The 16,003-nt window shown below is 47.2% G+C and overlaps 1 protein-coding gene across 1 annotated transcript; it reads left to right on the top strand.

Moving 5' to 3' along the window:
- Ten1 (TEN1 subunit of CST complex) lies at positions 1-15,934 on the top strand. The gene is made up of 4 exons (XM_048451961.2): positions 1-147; positions 5,803-5,937; positions 7,549-7,706; positions 15,452-15,934. The coding sequence occupies exons 2-4, from the start codon at positions 5,849-5,851 to the stop codon at positions 15,619-15,621; spliced, it is 417 nt and encodes a 138-aa protein (XP_048307918.1). The 5' UTR covers positions 1-147; positions 5,803-5,848; the 3' UTR covers positions 15,622-15,934.
- The last annotated feature ends 69 nt before the right edge of the window (positions 15,935-16,003 follow it).

Raw genomic sequence — 16,003 nt, 5'->3', positions numbered from 1 at the left:
CCACCCGCTCCGGCACGCCCCGTCCCCGCCGCCACTCCCCGCGTGACCGGCTGCGATCCCGGAAGCCGGGACCGCCCGCCGGACGGACGAATCCCCTGCCGCGGGCCAGGGGAGGTCCCCGAGCGGCTCCTCGTCAAGGAGACCAAGGTAAAAGGTCAAGAAATAGCTGCGGAGCAGGGAGAGGAGCCGGGCGCTAGCGGGCGTCGCCACTCCGGGTTCACGTGATCTCTCCGGGCTGAAAGGAGACGCGCGTCGCGGATTGGCCAGGGCTTTGAGGGGCGGGATTGCGCCTGCGCCGTGGGGACTCGCCTAGTTTCAGGCTTTGGGGTCGCCTCGCTAAAGTCTCCCCGGAAGCGAGAAGGGGAATGGGTGACAAGGGCCTAGGGCGCGGGGAGGAGGCTAATAGAGGGAAGGTGTTGGTCTTCCTGGAATCCACCCAAATTGGAGCAAAAGGGGACCAGGACAAAGGTCACGTTCGGGACAAGGTTCATTATTGTTGGTTAAAAATTTTGGCAACTTGACCAAAGGTTTGGGCTGCGAGGCACGGGGCTCTAGGGAAGCTTCGCGATTTATCAGCGGACAAGGATGTAGATTGAGAGGGAACAGGACGTGTTTCTTTATTTTTAGTAGTCCAAGACGTTTCCCTCCTAAAAGTTGTGAAATTAGACTTTGGTTTGCTTTATCATCCTCATCATCAAAGATGTAATTGTACGCTTGCCTAAGAAGCTGCAATGTACGACTTATAACAAAGAGTTTTTTAGCCTCCAGGACAGCCAGTTTTCACCAATTTGTTTTTTTAGTTCTTACTATTTAAAAAGCGCAAAATACCGGGGCGTGGTGTTACTACTTTTGAACCCCAGCACTCAGTGGAGTTCAAGGCCATCCTGGTCTACAGAGAGAGTTCCAGCACAGTAAAGGGCTACACAGAGAAACCCTGTTTCCAAAAGCAAGAAGTGCTAAATGGTGGGCTGGAGATGCAGTTTACATAGTACTAATCTAGCATGCTCGGAGCCCAAGATTTGCTCCCCAAGAATCCCATAGACTGGGCACAGTGGCACAGGTTTGTAATTCCAGGTTGAGGTCTGAGGATCTAGAAGACCAGGCCATTTTCAGCTGTTTGAGGGCAGCCTGGGTTGTGTGTTGACCTGTTTACAAACGTTTTTAAATGCTAAATAAAATGCACTTTCTTCATTTACCGGTCTTTCAACTTCACGCTACATGGGAGAGCTACAGTCTGTTACCGCTCTCTAACTTGCCCTTGTAACAACATATTTAAGACCCATTTACATTAACATTACCTCGAATGGATACAGTCAATGAAGGATTTATCTTGAAAACAAAATTTAAGGAAGCCCCCCCAAATTCAATATTTTAATACACTGCTTTTTTCTCTTGGGGCAGGAGATGGACCTCTGAGCTACATCCCCAGTCCCACAATATTTATAAATTCAAAAGAGAAAATAAGCAAAATGCTAAAAAGATTAAATAAAGACTATATCATTGTTGCTGCTTGTACTTTTGGCTCAGGTTCCAGTATGCCTGCGCAAGACTCTTTCACTGAGGCTGTTTTCAAGGCACTGATATGTTATTTAGTTTGGTTATTGAGAATTGTATTCCTCTTTTCAAAAGCTTATATCCCAAAATACACTCTGTATAAGCAATTGATAAGATAAAACCAAAGTTGAAGTTATTGCTTAATGGGGTAAAAGGGGAACACTACATGGTAAACCTTTGACAGACTCTCAGAGAGGGGAAAATCTGGTCAAATAGTAACAATTGGAAATTTGACCCGTTGGCACAGGCCTGGAATCTCAGCTACTCAAGATGCTGAGGCAGGAGATCACAAGTTCAAGACCAACCTGAGTTGCAGAGAACTGTAAATTTGGTTTACGGCAGCTCTGGGTCTTAATTACAGTAAGAATTATGTAAGAATCACAATACAGATTGGGTGTGGTGATGAAGCCTTTAGTCCCAGCACTCAGGAGGCAGAGGCAGGTGGATCTCTGTGCCTTCCAAACCATCCTGGTCTACAGAGTGAGTTCCGAGCCAATCAAAGCTACATGAGACCCTGTCTCAAACAACAACAAAAGAATCACAGTACAAAATGGGAAATGACAAGGTATTCAGAGGTCAGACTGGCTGCTAATGTTGAAACCGTCCACCTGGGTGGGCAGGCCAGGCAGCGCTAGAAATGCTGACGAAGGCAGAATTCTGGCAGATTTCGTTCCCATGAATAGTTAGGTACGGCTTTAGATCAGTGCTCAGCATGTGTGGGGTGGGTGGTTTCAGTTTTCATCCTCTTCGTGGATCTAATCATCCATCATATTTAATAATATCCCAGAAACTGGACATAGCCATCATCAGAATCCCTGCCTTATGGGATGATAATCTGGTGGGCAAAACAAACAAACAAACAAACAAACAAAAAACCAGACCAAACTCTTTGAAATCTGATTGTTTAGTAAACCACAATGAAGAAATAGATCAGTGTGGAGGTGCAGAGGGAGCGGGGCTATAGAGAAATCTATATTAGAGGTAGAGGAGGAAGATCCTACTGTCAAAGAGCTATTTGAAAATATCTAAAGTTGAAGGGACCTGGAAAAAAAAAAAAGTCTGGTAAAGTCTAGAAGAGAAAAGCTGTTCCCATTGAGCTGACAAGATGTGAAGTGGGAGGTCCTTCTGTCTATGTGCTGCTTTTATTGGTTAATAAAGAAGTTGCTTTCCACCAATGGCTTAGCAGAGCATATAGCCAGGCTGAATCAGGAAGACCTCTCTTAAAAGGAACTGCATCATGCCACCAGCAAGCAGAGCCCATCTGAAAAAAATATATATATATGGCTAAACTTTGTTTTTTAGTGTCTAGAATTCCTTTTCAGGCCCTCTCAGGTTTTATGTGGATTTAGCTAGCACACGTTGGAGTGCCAATTCTCCAACGTTCTTTGTTGTAGAAGAGCTGCTTGTTTGTTTCTGGCTGCTCAACCCACACAGAAACTGTATTGATCAAATCACTGCTTGGCCCATTAGCTCTAGCTTTTTATTGGCTAACTCTTACATCTTAATTTAACCCATTTCTATTAATCTGTGTATCGCCACAAGGCTGTGGCTTACTGGGTAAAGTTCCGGTATCTGTGCCAGCTACATGGCTTCTCATTTGACTTCGCCCACTCTCTCTATATATATCTCTTCCAGTTTTGCTATACTCTGCTAAGCCATTGGCCAAAAGCAACTTCTTTATTCATTAGCCAATAAAAGCAACACATAGACAGAAGGACCTACCACATCAAAGATGGCTCAGTGGATAAAGGCTCTTGCCTCCTGAAGATGCAAGCCTACAGGCCTAAGGTCAATCCCCAGAACCCACATAAAGGCTTGAGAGAGGAGAACCAATTCTACAAGGTTGTTTTCTGATCTCCATTGTGTGCTATGGCACGCATATACCTGCACATACACCAACAATAAATGTTAACTTTAAAAAAAATATTTGTGAGGCAGCAGAGGCAGGGAGAGCTCTATAAGTTCAAGGCCAGCCTGGTCTACTGCATAATGTTGTGTGTTGCAGTCTGGTTAGAGCTATGTGGTTTTTGTCTAAAAATAACTGAATAAAACTTGTTTGAGAATCAGAAAGAGCTCAGCTACAGACTCTGGGTTGATCACGAGCCAGAGGAAGGACAAAGGGAAATAAAGGCTAAAGCTAGGCCACTGCCATCCAGTGTGGCGCCATGGGCCAACCTAAGACTGGGTTCTGTTGGTTACAGTGAAAGGCTGCCTTTCACAACGCTTGCCGTGAGTCCTGTAGTCTGACCACCACGTGTGGATTTTCATTTTTGCACACTCAGGAATCTTGATAAGGAACAAAGAAGCAACTCCCCTTTCACCCAGATTCCCTGGTTAACGTTTGTCACAGTTGCTTTGCCGATCACCTGCCGGTCAGCTTTGTTGATTCCCTCCCTCTTGGAGCTGTTTGAGGAAACTGTGGAAGTCCTCCTTTGCTTACAAATAGCTAAGAATTTCCTAAAAATAAGGACATGTACAGGAAAATTACGGTTAAGGTAACTGAACATTGACGAAACACTCCTGTCTAACCTACATCCCTTTTCATGGCTTTACTCTTGTCTGTTACCGCCCTTTACCGGATGTTTTGCTCATCTGGAATGCCATCTGGCATCATAAGTGATATTATGTTACCTGCTGGGGGCTGTTGCAATAGAATGCCACAGAGTGACTTAAACAGGACACATTTCCAGGCTCTCTAAATCTGAGATCAGAAGGTCCACGGAGCCGCATATAGTCGTACACACTCTAAATGCCAGCGGTTGGGAAGCTGGGCCAGGAGTTAGAAGCCAGCCAGGGACACAGAATGAAACCCAGTCTTTAAAAGAAGATGTCCAAGGGCTGGAGAGACTGCTCAGCGGTTAAGAGCGCTGGCGGCTCTTTCTTGCAGAGGACCTGAGTTCAGTTCCCACCACCCATGTCAGGTGGCTCACAACTGCCTGAAACTCTAGTCCCAGGAGATTGACCCTCTTCTAGCTCCCATAAGCATGCACACCTGCACATACACACACATAAGTAAAAATAAATTTTTAAAAAATGAAGATAAGGACCTAGAGAGATAGCTCAGTGGTTAAGAACTCTTACTGGCTGGGCAGTGGTGACACACACATTTAATCCCAGCACTCAGGAGGCAGAGGCTGACAGTTCTCTGTTAGTTCAAGGCCAGCCTGGTCTACAGAGCGAGTTCCAGGACAAGCTCCAAAGCTACACAGAGAAACCCTGTCTCGAAGAACGAACAAACAAAAAGAAAAGGACTCATTGTTCTTGAAGAGGGTTCAGATTCTCGACAGCTCACAGACATCTGTAACTACATAGGCATCAGGCATACAAGTGGTTCACAGACATACATGCAAGTATGTCTTTACGTGTTGTACCCGTACACATGTAAAGAATGACCTGAAGAAGAGGTTCCGGGGTGGATAACTTTTATTCAGTGCTGGGAATCCAAACCATGCCAGGCAGCAACTCTCTACCAGCTGAGCTACACCCCAGCTGCAGGATGCACACGGGGCCTGTGGGATTAAAGGCACAAGCTGCCAAGGTTACCAGTTTGTAGTCAGGGTTTGATTAGAACGAGTCGGGTTCTTTTGTTTGTTTTACCTATTGCTCAGCAGTTAAGAGCTCTGGCTACTCTTCCAGAGGAGGACCTGGGTTAGATTTCCAGCACCCCTATGGTGGCTCACAAATGTCAGCAGATCCTTCCCCTTCTCCTGGCTTCCTCAGGCACTACTCATACTTAGTGGACAGACATATATGCAGGCAAAACACTCACACACATAAAATAAAAATGATATGGCCGAAATGAGCAACAACAGAGACTCTCCAGCCCTTGAAGATAGAACACACTTGTACATCTTTTGTGTGGGGGGGAGTATTTTGAGGCAGGGTTTCTGTGTAACCCTGTTGTCCTAGAACTCACTCTGTAGTCCAGGCTGGCCTCAAACTCAGAGATTCACCTGCCTCTGCCTCTCGAGTGCTGGGGTGAGAGTGTGGGCCACCACCCCTGCCTAGTATGTGTTTCCTTACAGACTTCTGCCTTATGAAACTGATGGAGAATGGAGATTGCTGTGGGAACAGTACTCCCCCCGCAACTTTATTTATGCATTATGTATATGTGTCGGTGTGTGATGCAGGCTTATATGTTAGCTTTGAGCTCATGACCTATCAAAGCCTTGCACAACCCCTCCTGCTGGAGCTAATCTTCCAGATGTGACTGGTTTCTCATGTCTTATGATTGGCTTGGTTTATCAGGAATCTTCAAATCTCCATCCTGACTATTTGATTCCTGGTGCCATCGATGCTGCCCGGACCTGGGATCTACTACTTCCCTTGGGAAGTCAGTGATGGCCAAGTTCCTGACGGAAGCACACTGCGAACTTTTGGCAGGTAAAAATGGTCATCCCTTCATGTGGCAGGGGCGGTTACATAACTCCCCTCCAAAGAAATTCAATTAGAATGGTTTTAATATTATTTTGTCTAATTATAAATTCTCACCATGTAGCCCCAGCTGGCCTGGAATGAGCCAGCTAGACCAGGCTGACCTTAAACTCAGAGATCTGCCTGCCTCTGCTTCCTGAGTGCTGGGATTAAAGGCATGTGCCACCCTGCGTGGCTGTATTGTTTTAATACAAATAACCCACAAAGGAGTAAAGAAAGCAAAAACCACATGTAGCATCACTGTCCAGACAACCATTGATAAGTTTGTGACCTCTCTATACTCTCTGATGTGTATATGTGTGAGTGGTCATCTGGGCAGATGTGGGTTCATACTTACATACACATATACTGTGTTAGTTGTATATTGTTCTGTCACAGGTCACCTGAAAGTAAAGTGACACCAGCATGGTGACACACATCTGTAATCCTAGCTTGTGAGGTTGTTGTAGGAAGACCTCAGGGTTCAAGGCCTGCTTGAGAAGCTTGGCAATTTACTGCCTCAAAAGAGAAAAAAAAAAAAACTGGACATGGCAGCTCATGCCTTGAATTCTAGTACTTGGAAGCAGAGGCAGGTGGATTTATGTGAGTTCAGGGCCAGCTTGGTCTACATACTGCGTTCCAGACCAGCCAGGGTTGCATGATAAGACTATTACGCCACCTACAGTCAGACCCCCAAAATATCACCAGGAGACCATATCCAATGCAAAAGCAAAGTATTGTGAGTTAACTCAGGTTCCTCTGTCCAGTTGAAGCTTCAGCAGCAGCAGGAGCAGCACAAGAGAGACCACCAGCAGTGAAAAGAGGGGACTATATAGGAGAATTCCAAGCCTCTGGGCTTGTGATTGGCTGTCCCCTAGTGGGGTGAGGGGAATTCCAGGCTTCCAGGCTTGGGATTGGCTGCCTCCTATGATGTAAGGGGATTTCCAGGCCTTAGGGGAATTCCCAACTGCCGGTGATTGGTCCATTTTCCCTGCTCAGGGATTGGCTGGTTTAGTGTCAAGGACAAAGATAGTCTGGTTCTGGGGCCAAACTGTGTTTCTTTCTTTGGTTCTTTTTACCTTTTTGATTCTAATTTTTGGGCCAGGGTGAAATCTTTGGTATGCTCTGAATCTAGGGGCTTAGTGCGTTCTTTTGGTCCTGGTTTCAGGGTCTGGGGACTTTTCTTCAGCTCTAGGTTTGAGAACAAAGTGTCTCTTCCCCTAGCTCTGGTTCCATTTTCAGGGTGTGTTTCTTCCCCTGACTCTGAACCCGGAGCCAGGCTGCTCGGGGGGTTGTGCTTGGGCTATGGACTCACTGGATCTGTGGGGGCCTGGGCCTCTTAAGACCTTGTTTCAAAATAAAATTCACAACATTCAAAGTCAGAGTAATAAAATTGACAGGCAGTTACCTCCCATCTGTGAGGCAGTGGGGAGCACTTGTTCCAGTCTGTGGCTTATATTTTATTTTCGGATCAGTTTGAGGCCAGTCATGGACTTTCCACGTATTTGTTGGCCTCCTCTATGAAACTCGGAGGTTGGCTTGCCTATGAGTAGAAACACTCATGCTTCCTCTGCCCTCCAGGTTGCTCTGCTATGACATGACACGCTCCCTAGTGACCCTGGCAGCACAGCAAAGATCTGACCAGTGCCAGCTGCGCATCTGCACTAAGTTGGTGGAGCCTTTTGAGCCACGTGTGGGCTTCCTGTACATGGTTCTTGGGGAGCTGGAGCGTGAGGACGGTAAGCTGGGCTCCCTACCGCTGCTTCACTCTGACACCTCCGCTGGGGTGTCTTTTTTTTAATATTTATTTATTTATTATATATATGATATTCTTTCTGTATGTATGCCTGAAGGCCAGAAGAGGGTACCAGACCTCATTACAGGTGGTTGTGAGCCACCATGTGGTTGCTGGGAATTGAACTCAGGACCTTTGGAAGAGCAGGCTGCTCTTAACTGCTGAGCCATCTCTCCAGCCCCCGCCCCCCCCAACTAGGGTGTCTTTTGTGTTAATAAAGAATACACTGAGCCTGGGACACACACCTTTAATCTCAGCAGTCGGGAGGCAGAGGCAGGTGGATCTCTGTGACTTTGAGGCCAGTCTGGTCTACAGAGGGAGTTCCAGGACAGCCAGGGCTACACAGAGAAACCCTGTCTCAAACAAAAACTGAGCAAAAGAACCAGGAAAATATGGGATTGGGATATAGCTCAGTGTTTGCTGTACAAAATGCGAAGACCCTGAATTCGAGTCCGAAGAACACAGTGAAAATCAATAGGTGTCTGATTCCCAGTGTTTCTACAGGGAGACAGGGAGTAGAGACCAGACTGGTGCACACATGGCAAGCAAAGAGACCTTGCCTCAAATGAGGCGGAAGAGAGGACTGGCTCCCAAAGTTGGCCTCCGGTTCCACACATGTGCCATGGCGTACACAAGCCAACACACAAAGAATAAAAAAAAGAACGAGGGATGGATTGGGCATGTCCTATTGTCCTGTGACCTAGTGGGGTTGCCATGCTTACAGATCAGCCTGTGAGGTCAGGGGCTCTTAGGAAACAGGTCTGACTGGGCTTGAATGGACCAGCCATGTGATGCTGAGGAATGGTGAAGAGATGCCACCATGGGGAGGGGCAGAAGAGAAGTCACAGGTTTCTGAGGGTCTGTGTGTGAGGTAGTTTGCCTAGAGCTTCCTGAATATGCCCACCAGCCCTGAATCGCATTTATGTCTCATAATTTATACTTTTAAAAACCCACGGGCTGGAGAGATGGTTCAGTAGTTTGGAGCGCTTGCTGCTCTTGCAGAGGACCTGGATTGGGTTCCCAGCACCCACATCTGGTAGTTCACAATTGCCTTTAACTGCAACTCCTCTTCAGTCACTTCTTTCACACTAATGTATGTGTGCCAACACATGCATGTGTGCACACACATACACAAACAATTAAAAATAAAATCTTTAAAAAAAAAACTACATGGGGCTGGAGAGATGGCTCAGAGGTTAAGAGAACTGACTGTTGTTCCAGAGGTCCTGAATTCAATTCCCAGCAACCACTGATGGCTCACACCCATCTATAATGAAATCTGGTGCCCAGAACACTATATACATAATAAATAATTAGAAAAAAAATAAAAAACCATGATGGGTTATAACTCTGGATGAAATACATTAATTAAATTCATTAATTAAGTAGGAGATTTAATTACTTTTAATATAAAAATTAATTAAATGGCTGGTTTTAATTATATTGGATTTAATAAGAGTTCATCTCACTTAGATTCAAGATTTGAAGGTTAGAGTTCCTGCCTTCATAACTGATTTGGGAGAGATATGAAGGGAGACACAAAGGGCCTTTTATCTTTTAAAAAATTATGTATTTATTATATGTATGCACTCTAATGTTTGCCTCAGCATGCATAAATGCGCTGGCATGATGCTCTTTAAGGCCAGCTCTCCAGCTCCTAGTTGGGTTTTTTCCTCATAATTTTTTTTTCATTTTTCTGAGTATTTCATACACACCACTCTGGTCTGGGGTGAGGAATTCAAGACCTGTGTAGGCTGAGTGTGGCCATGCCTGGCATGACCTCTCACCTGGGCAGGAGGGTGTACTTATAATTGCACTCAACCTTCCTGGGCCTGACCGTGAGTCCTGTTGGGGTGCAAAGGTCCATCAAACACGTGTTGTGCCCTGAGTCCCGGTTGAAAGTCCTGAGGACAAAGGGAATGTTAATGAGAGGTACTTTTCTAACTTTTCATGTAGAGCCAGCCATGAGACTAGTGTGGAACACACCAGCTGTGTGATCAGCTCCTAAGATGTGACCCCTCCCGGTACCACACAAGGTCCCCAGAAGTTCCTTTCTGGACATGAGGTGTTTCTGGCCAGTCTGAGGTTCCCTGCTTTGTCATTAGCACTAATTGCACGTTGTGTAAGTCTCACTGGCTATAGCAACTGCCAGTTCACAAATCTCACTGCTCCTCTTTCAGAAACTACTGTAAAAAGGTTTAATTGACACATGGTGATTGTCTATGCATATTATGGGGCGCAAGGTGACATTTCAGCACTTGTCCACAATAGACAACGAATGATCACATCAGAGCAACCGGCATGCCCATCTCTGTAGACATTTCATGTGTGTGTACGTGTGTGTGTTGGGAGTACTCAACAATCCTCTGTTCAAGTAGTTGGCAACAAGAGGGCCTGATGGTGCAGGACTGTAATCCTAGCTACTGAAGAAAGTCAAGGCCTGCCAGGGATACAGCGTGAGTTCAAGACCAGCCTGGGCATCTTGGGCTTTTGAAGGCCGTCCTTCAAAAAGTTAAAAACAGGGAAGAGAAGGAGAGCTAGGAAGGGGGCACAGTTCAGAGGTGGCAGCACAGAGGTAGAGGAACTTTTCTAGGAGAGACACGGGGCATGAGGAAGGAGAGTTACATGTTTGGCAAATGCCCGAATAGCTGTCACAAAGCTTGAGTCCAGGCTGGCCAAAACAAAGGGAAGAGTTTCTAGGCAGATGGAGGGAAGCGGCTCAGTGAGCTTGGAGACTTGGAAGTCTTGGTGCTGCAGGAGTCTATGCAGACGTCTGCGGGCCTTCCTGCACTCATCCGTGAGTGAGACCAGGAGGGTCGAGGCTGGGGGTGCATTGGGCAGGAAGCTTGGTAGGCAAAGACTGGTCTCCACAATACCAGGAAAATGGTTGGAAGGTACTTAGGGTCAGCTGAGGGGACAGAGAAAGTGAGAGAAAATCCAAGAGTCCCAGTAGGTGCAGTGCAGGAAAAGGGCAGGAAGATGCCGAGAACAAAGTTTCTACAGCAGAGGTGGAAGATTCTGGGACAACCAGTCCAAGGTGCAACGTGGGTGTGGCCATAGAACTGGAACAGAGGTGAAGGGTGGTGTGACTGGTTATCAGTGAGAAGGAGGAGACGGGCATGCCACGTGACCCGACAGTGGGTGAACTCTGGACTCACCTCCCAGATCAGTGGGGCGCGTGGGTGGGAACCCGAGTGGGGAGTGGGAGCTTGAGTGGGGAGTGTGGGAAGGCCCACTTGTCTGGATGATGCCAGGATCTAGCCAAGTCCCACAGAAAAGCTTAGAGCATTATAAAGATCTTGGAAGAGAAAGAGACAATGTGCCAGAGGGCATAAAGGGAAGGATTGGACACCGGAATGTATGGGGCAGGGCTGGGAACATGGTGGGATTTGGGGTAACTATGCAAGGACAACCTCTGACGTGGTCATTAAGGGGCACACATGCCAGCACTAGCGCGCCCCACACAGTGGGACAGCAGTGGTACTCACAGCCGTGTATGCTGGACTTGAACCCGGGGCCTCCTGCATGCTAGGCAAGTGGTTATATTTTTACTATTCTTAGATCTCTCTTGTACACTAGACTGGCTGTGTGTTGGAGAATGACCTTGAACTCCTGATCCCCTACCTTCCGAGTGCTGGGATCACAAGTGTGTGCCACCATGTCCGTTTTATGTGATGCTGGGGCTCAAAGCCTAGACCGAGTTGGACTCAGGAGTCCAAGCTTCAGGGAAGAGTTGCTCCAGACACCATTCACACAATCACAATTGATGCAAAAGCAAGAGGATTTTTACTCTGTCATGACAGGGCCCTTCAGGTTCGGGATATGAAGGACCTCGATAGCTGTTATAGTTCATCTTTTAAAGCAAAAAAGCCATAGAAACAAGGGGGAGCCTGAGGGTTGTTTTCCAACTAACTGGATTGGCTTATTCAAAGGACTACTAGCAGTGATTGGTCTGTGCCAGGGCAGAACAGCTGCGTGCTCAGGTGAGGTAAAGGGGAGCATCGGTGGGTCATCCTGACCTTGTTCCGGTGACTGAATCAATACATCAAGAACCGAGTCAACCTCCGTGGTTTGTCTTGTCTCAGTAGAGTTATGTTTGGAGAACATCCACAAGAACACAGGGAGATGGAAAGTCCAACATTCGTGTGTGCGCAACTGTCACGTCTGTGTAATGCTGAGAGGCCTCAGAAATGCATTTCCAGTCTTTCAGTGCTAAACCAGCTGACTACATCCTCAGCCCTTTCCTTCCTTCTGAAGATTTACTTTAGTTTTAACTGTACGTATGTGTGTGTGTTTCTGTCTGTATACAGGTATGTGCACATACACACAGTTACCCATAGAAACCAGAAGCCTGGATCGCCCTGGAGCTGGAGTCGAGTGGGTTGTGAGCAATTGGATGTGGGTGCTGAGAACTGAGCTCAGGTCCTCTGCAAGAGCAGTGTGTGCTCTTGACCACTGACCCACCTCCCAGCCCCGCTTTTTGTTTGTTTGTTTGTTTGTGTTTTCCACGCGTGTTTTTGGCGGTGCTGAAGGTCACGCTCCATTTATTGTTTGAGATGGGGTTTTCGTTCAGCCACACCTTTGCAAACGCTAGGATGCTAGGCAAGCCCCAGCCTGTCCGGTTTACTGGCTTACCCCACACCTTCCGCCCCAGTTAAGATTGAGGCCACAGGCAGCTGTCTTCTAATGATGGAGGTCCACGCCCATGTTTTCCCTCCCATCCAAAACAAACCGAAGCACCTGGCTGGCCAGCCACAGGCTGATTGTACTGGTGGGAAACCCTGTTACCTGCAGTGAAGTGTTGCCCAAGTAGACAAGAAAAGATGAAACAACCGAGATGGCTGAGCTTAAGAAGAAAAGTATTGGGCCGAGAGCTGCTCTCCCAGAGGACCCAAGCCTGGTTCCCAGCATCCACATCGGGCAGCTCACAGCCACCGGTCACTTCAGGGGAGCAAATACTCTCTTTGGGTCTTCATAGGCACCTGCACTCACGGCACATGTCCACACACAGATACACACACACACACTAAAATTCTAAATCTTCTAAACCAAGCGGTGTTGGCGCACGCCTTTAATCCCAACACTTGGAAGGCAGAGGCGGATCTCTCTGAGTTGGAGGCCAGCCTGGTCTACAAGAGCTAGTTCCAGGACAGCCAAGGCTACACAGAGTAACCCTGTCTTGAAAAATGAAAAACAAAAAACCAAAATTTAAATCTTCTAAATAAAGTAAACAAACACTTTTAAGATTCTGTGAAATTTAAGTCGATCCCTAAGAAAATCTTCACACCAGAAGTTTGAGAACATTTGTCATAGGATCCTCTTTTGAGGCTAGTATCTCCCATCCCTCATTTCGGAACCCCATCCCCACCCAGTGACGTTCACAATCAAATCAGGGCCTTGTTCATCCTAAGGAAGGGCTCTCAATAAACTCCTCTCATGCCTTCTGTTTTTGCTTTGATTCATTTGGTTTGAGACAGGGTATCTCTCTCTGTGTAGCGCTGGCTGTCCTGGAACTCTCTCTGCAGACCAGGCTGGCCTCAAACTCACAGAAATCTGCCGCTTCTAATTCCTAGTGCTGGAATTAAAGGTGTGCACCACCACCACCTGGCTGTTCGTTTTGTTTTCAATTATATATTGTTACTGTGTGTATGTGTGAGTATAGGTTCCCACAGAAGCCAGACTTAGATTACAGACGTTTTTGAGCCACCCAACATGGGTGCTAGGAATCAAACTCGGGTCCTTCAGAAGAAGAGCAAGTACTCTTAACCGCTGAGCCATCTCTTCAGTCCCCCAGCCTTCCACTTTGACATTGTGAACATCTGATTCTGTTCTTGCCAATCCTTCAAACTCTTTTTTTTTTAATTTTTTTTATGATGTATTTATCTTTTATTTTATGTGCATTGGTGTGAAAGTGTCAGATCCCCTGGAACTGGATTTTCAGACAGTTGTGAGCTGCCATGTGGGTGCTGGGAATTGAACCTGGGTCCTCTGGAAGAGCAGTCAGTGCTCTTAACCGCTGAGCCATTTCTCCAGCCCCCTTCAAACTCTTTAGGGCTAAATGTGTCCCCAGGCTTCTCAGGGTGGTATGAGTGTTTGATTGACGTGTGCAGATATTCCGTCCAGAGGCCTGAGTGGGGATAGTCGGCAGCCAACACCTGTCAGTGGGTAAATATGGGGTCACACACTGAGGCCTCTGTGAGCAGCATCACCTCTGCAGTTCAGCACCAAGAAACTGAGGCTCAAACAAGTCCACAGGTGACCGGTGTGGGTGGCTGAAACCTAGACAGCTTGTTGATTGAAGTCTGCCTCCAGACTGTCTTCAGTCGGGAAATGGCCTAGACTAGAAAGGTCAGGCTAGATTTCAACCAGAAAACTGTTATCTCAAATGGATCAAAATCAGATAGAGTGATGTCGTAGAACATTTGCTGAAGTTCCTAGGAAGCAATGAGAACTCAAAAGGAAGCTTTTTCTAAGTCAGGCATAGTGACATGCACCTGTAATCCCAGTACTTGGTAAGTACAGCCCGGGGGATCAAGTATTTAGGGTCACCCTAGGATATTCAGCAAATTCCAGGACAGCTTGAACTATGCCCAACCCCTGTCTAAAAGTAAGTAGAGGATGGAGAGATGGCTCGGAGATTCAGAGAACTCACTGCCTTTGCAGAGGACCTTGGTTCCCTTCCCAACACTCACGGTGGCTCAGGACTCTCCATAACTCCCGTCCCAGAGGATCTGATGCCCACTTTCGCCATCTGGAGGCACCAGGAACACACATGGTACAATAACCTGCATGCAGGCATAACATCCATGCACATAAAATAAATCTGAACATAGTAAGTAAATATAAGGGCTGGAGAGACGGCTCCCTGGTGAAGAGGACTTGCTCTTGCAGAAGACATGGGTTTGGTGCCCAGCACCCACACAGTGGCTCACAACCACCTAAAATTCCAATGCCCTCCTACTGCAGGCCCACTGTGCACCTACATACATTTATCCACATAAACATAAGTTTTGTTTGTTTGCTTGTTTTGGTCTTTTGAGTCAGGGTTTCTCTGTATAGCCTTGGCTGTCCTGGAACTCGCTCTGTAGACCAGGCTGGCCTCGAATTTACAGAGATCCACCTACTCTGCCTCCTGAGTGCTGGAATTAAAGGTGTGTGCCACCACCACCCTGCAAAAAGTAAATATTTTTAAAATAAAAAAATCTAAATACCTGTTGTGGACTCCCCAATCAATCTCTTTCCTGTTTGATGTTACAGGAACACTGACCTTATATGTCAGGTCACCAGTGCGTCCGTTAGCAGGCCTCCAACCTTGTTCCAGGGTGGAGTGACTTACCCATAAGACTAGCCTTGCTTGGAGCTCAGTTCTTTGGATTTATCAAACATGGCTCCTCTTCACTCCAATTTTCAATGACACTGGACCCAGGATGCCAAGGAAGGCTTTCCCTTAGACCAGTGTTTCCTCAGCGCTGGGCTTTTGGAAGGCAAAGGAATTAATGGAGGCGTTGGAATGTGGAAGTTCAACTTCCTGCTCCCTGAAGCACACAGGGGGCCTGTGGTTCTGGGTCTCCTGGAAACAAAGTTGCCGACTTCCTTGGAGCCTCGGGAGGGAACAGCTCAGGGGAGCAAGGGTAGAGCGCCGCAGCCTCTCTAGAAATCGCTACTAATGCCTCTATGTCTGTTTTCCAGATGGAGGTTCTGTGGTGAAGGCCCGACTGCTCACCTGTGTAGAAGGGATGGATCTGTCCTTGTTAGAAAAAGCCATCCTGGAGCAGAGGCTGTACCTGCAGAAGAAGCAGCAGCCAATAGGAGTCGCCAGCACCTTGCCCACGCCTCCACCTGCTCCTCCTTCCCATTGACAGCCTTCGCCTGGAACTAGAAAGCAGAAGCCAGGGAGGGGGAGTGTGTGAGATGGGGGGTGGAGTAGGGGGTGGAGGGGTGCCCCTTGTCTGAACTCTGGATTGACCTGTAAATGAAAGCCCACCTCAAGCCTGTAATCCCAACGCTAGGGAGGCAGAGTCAGAGGATCTGGATTTTAAAGCCAATCTGAGCTACATGAGACCCTTTCTCTAAAATATATCTGATACCCACCCCCAGGGCCCTGGGGCTGAGACTTGTGAAGGATCTGAAGGATTCCTCAATGTCCTCACGAATAAAGAGCATGAGTTTGTAGTGTGTGTGTGTACCTGGTGCAGAGCTGGCTGCAGCCAGCAGGGGCCAGCAGGGGGAGCCATAGCAGGC

This window comes from Myodes glareolus, chromosome 9 (genome assembly GCF_982192425.1).
Source record: "Myodes glareolus chromosome 9, mMyoGla1.1, whole genome shotgun sequence".
Taxonomy (NCBI): domain Eukaryota; kingdom Metazoa; phylum Chordata; class Mammalia; order Rodentia; family Cricetidae; genus Myodes; species Myodes glareolus.
This window is presented reverse-complemented; position numbering and strand designations above follow the sequence as displayed.

Coding starts and splice junctions, on each gene's coding strand:
- Ten1 (XM_048451961.2), top strand. CDS start 5,849: ATGCTGCCCGGACCTGGGATCTACTACTTCCCTTGGGAAGTCAGTGAT. Junction 5,938..7,548: donor ACACTGCGAACTTTTGGCAG/GTAAAAATGGTC, acceptor TCTGCCCTCCAG/GTTGCTCTGCTATGACATGA. Junction 7,707..15,451: donor GGAGCTGGAGCGTGAGGACG/GTAAGCTGGGCT, acceptor TCTGTTTTCCAG/ATGGAGGTTCTGTGGTGAAG.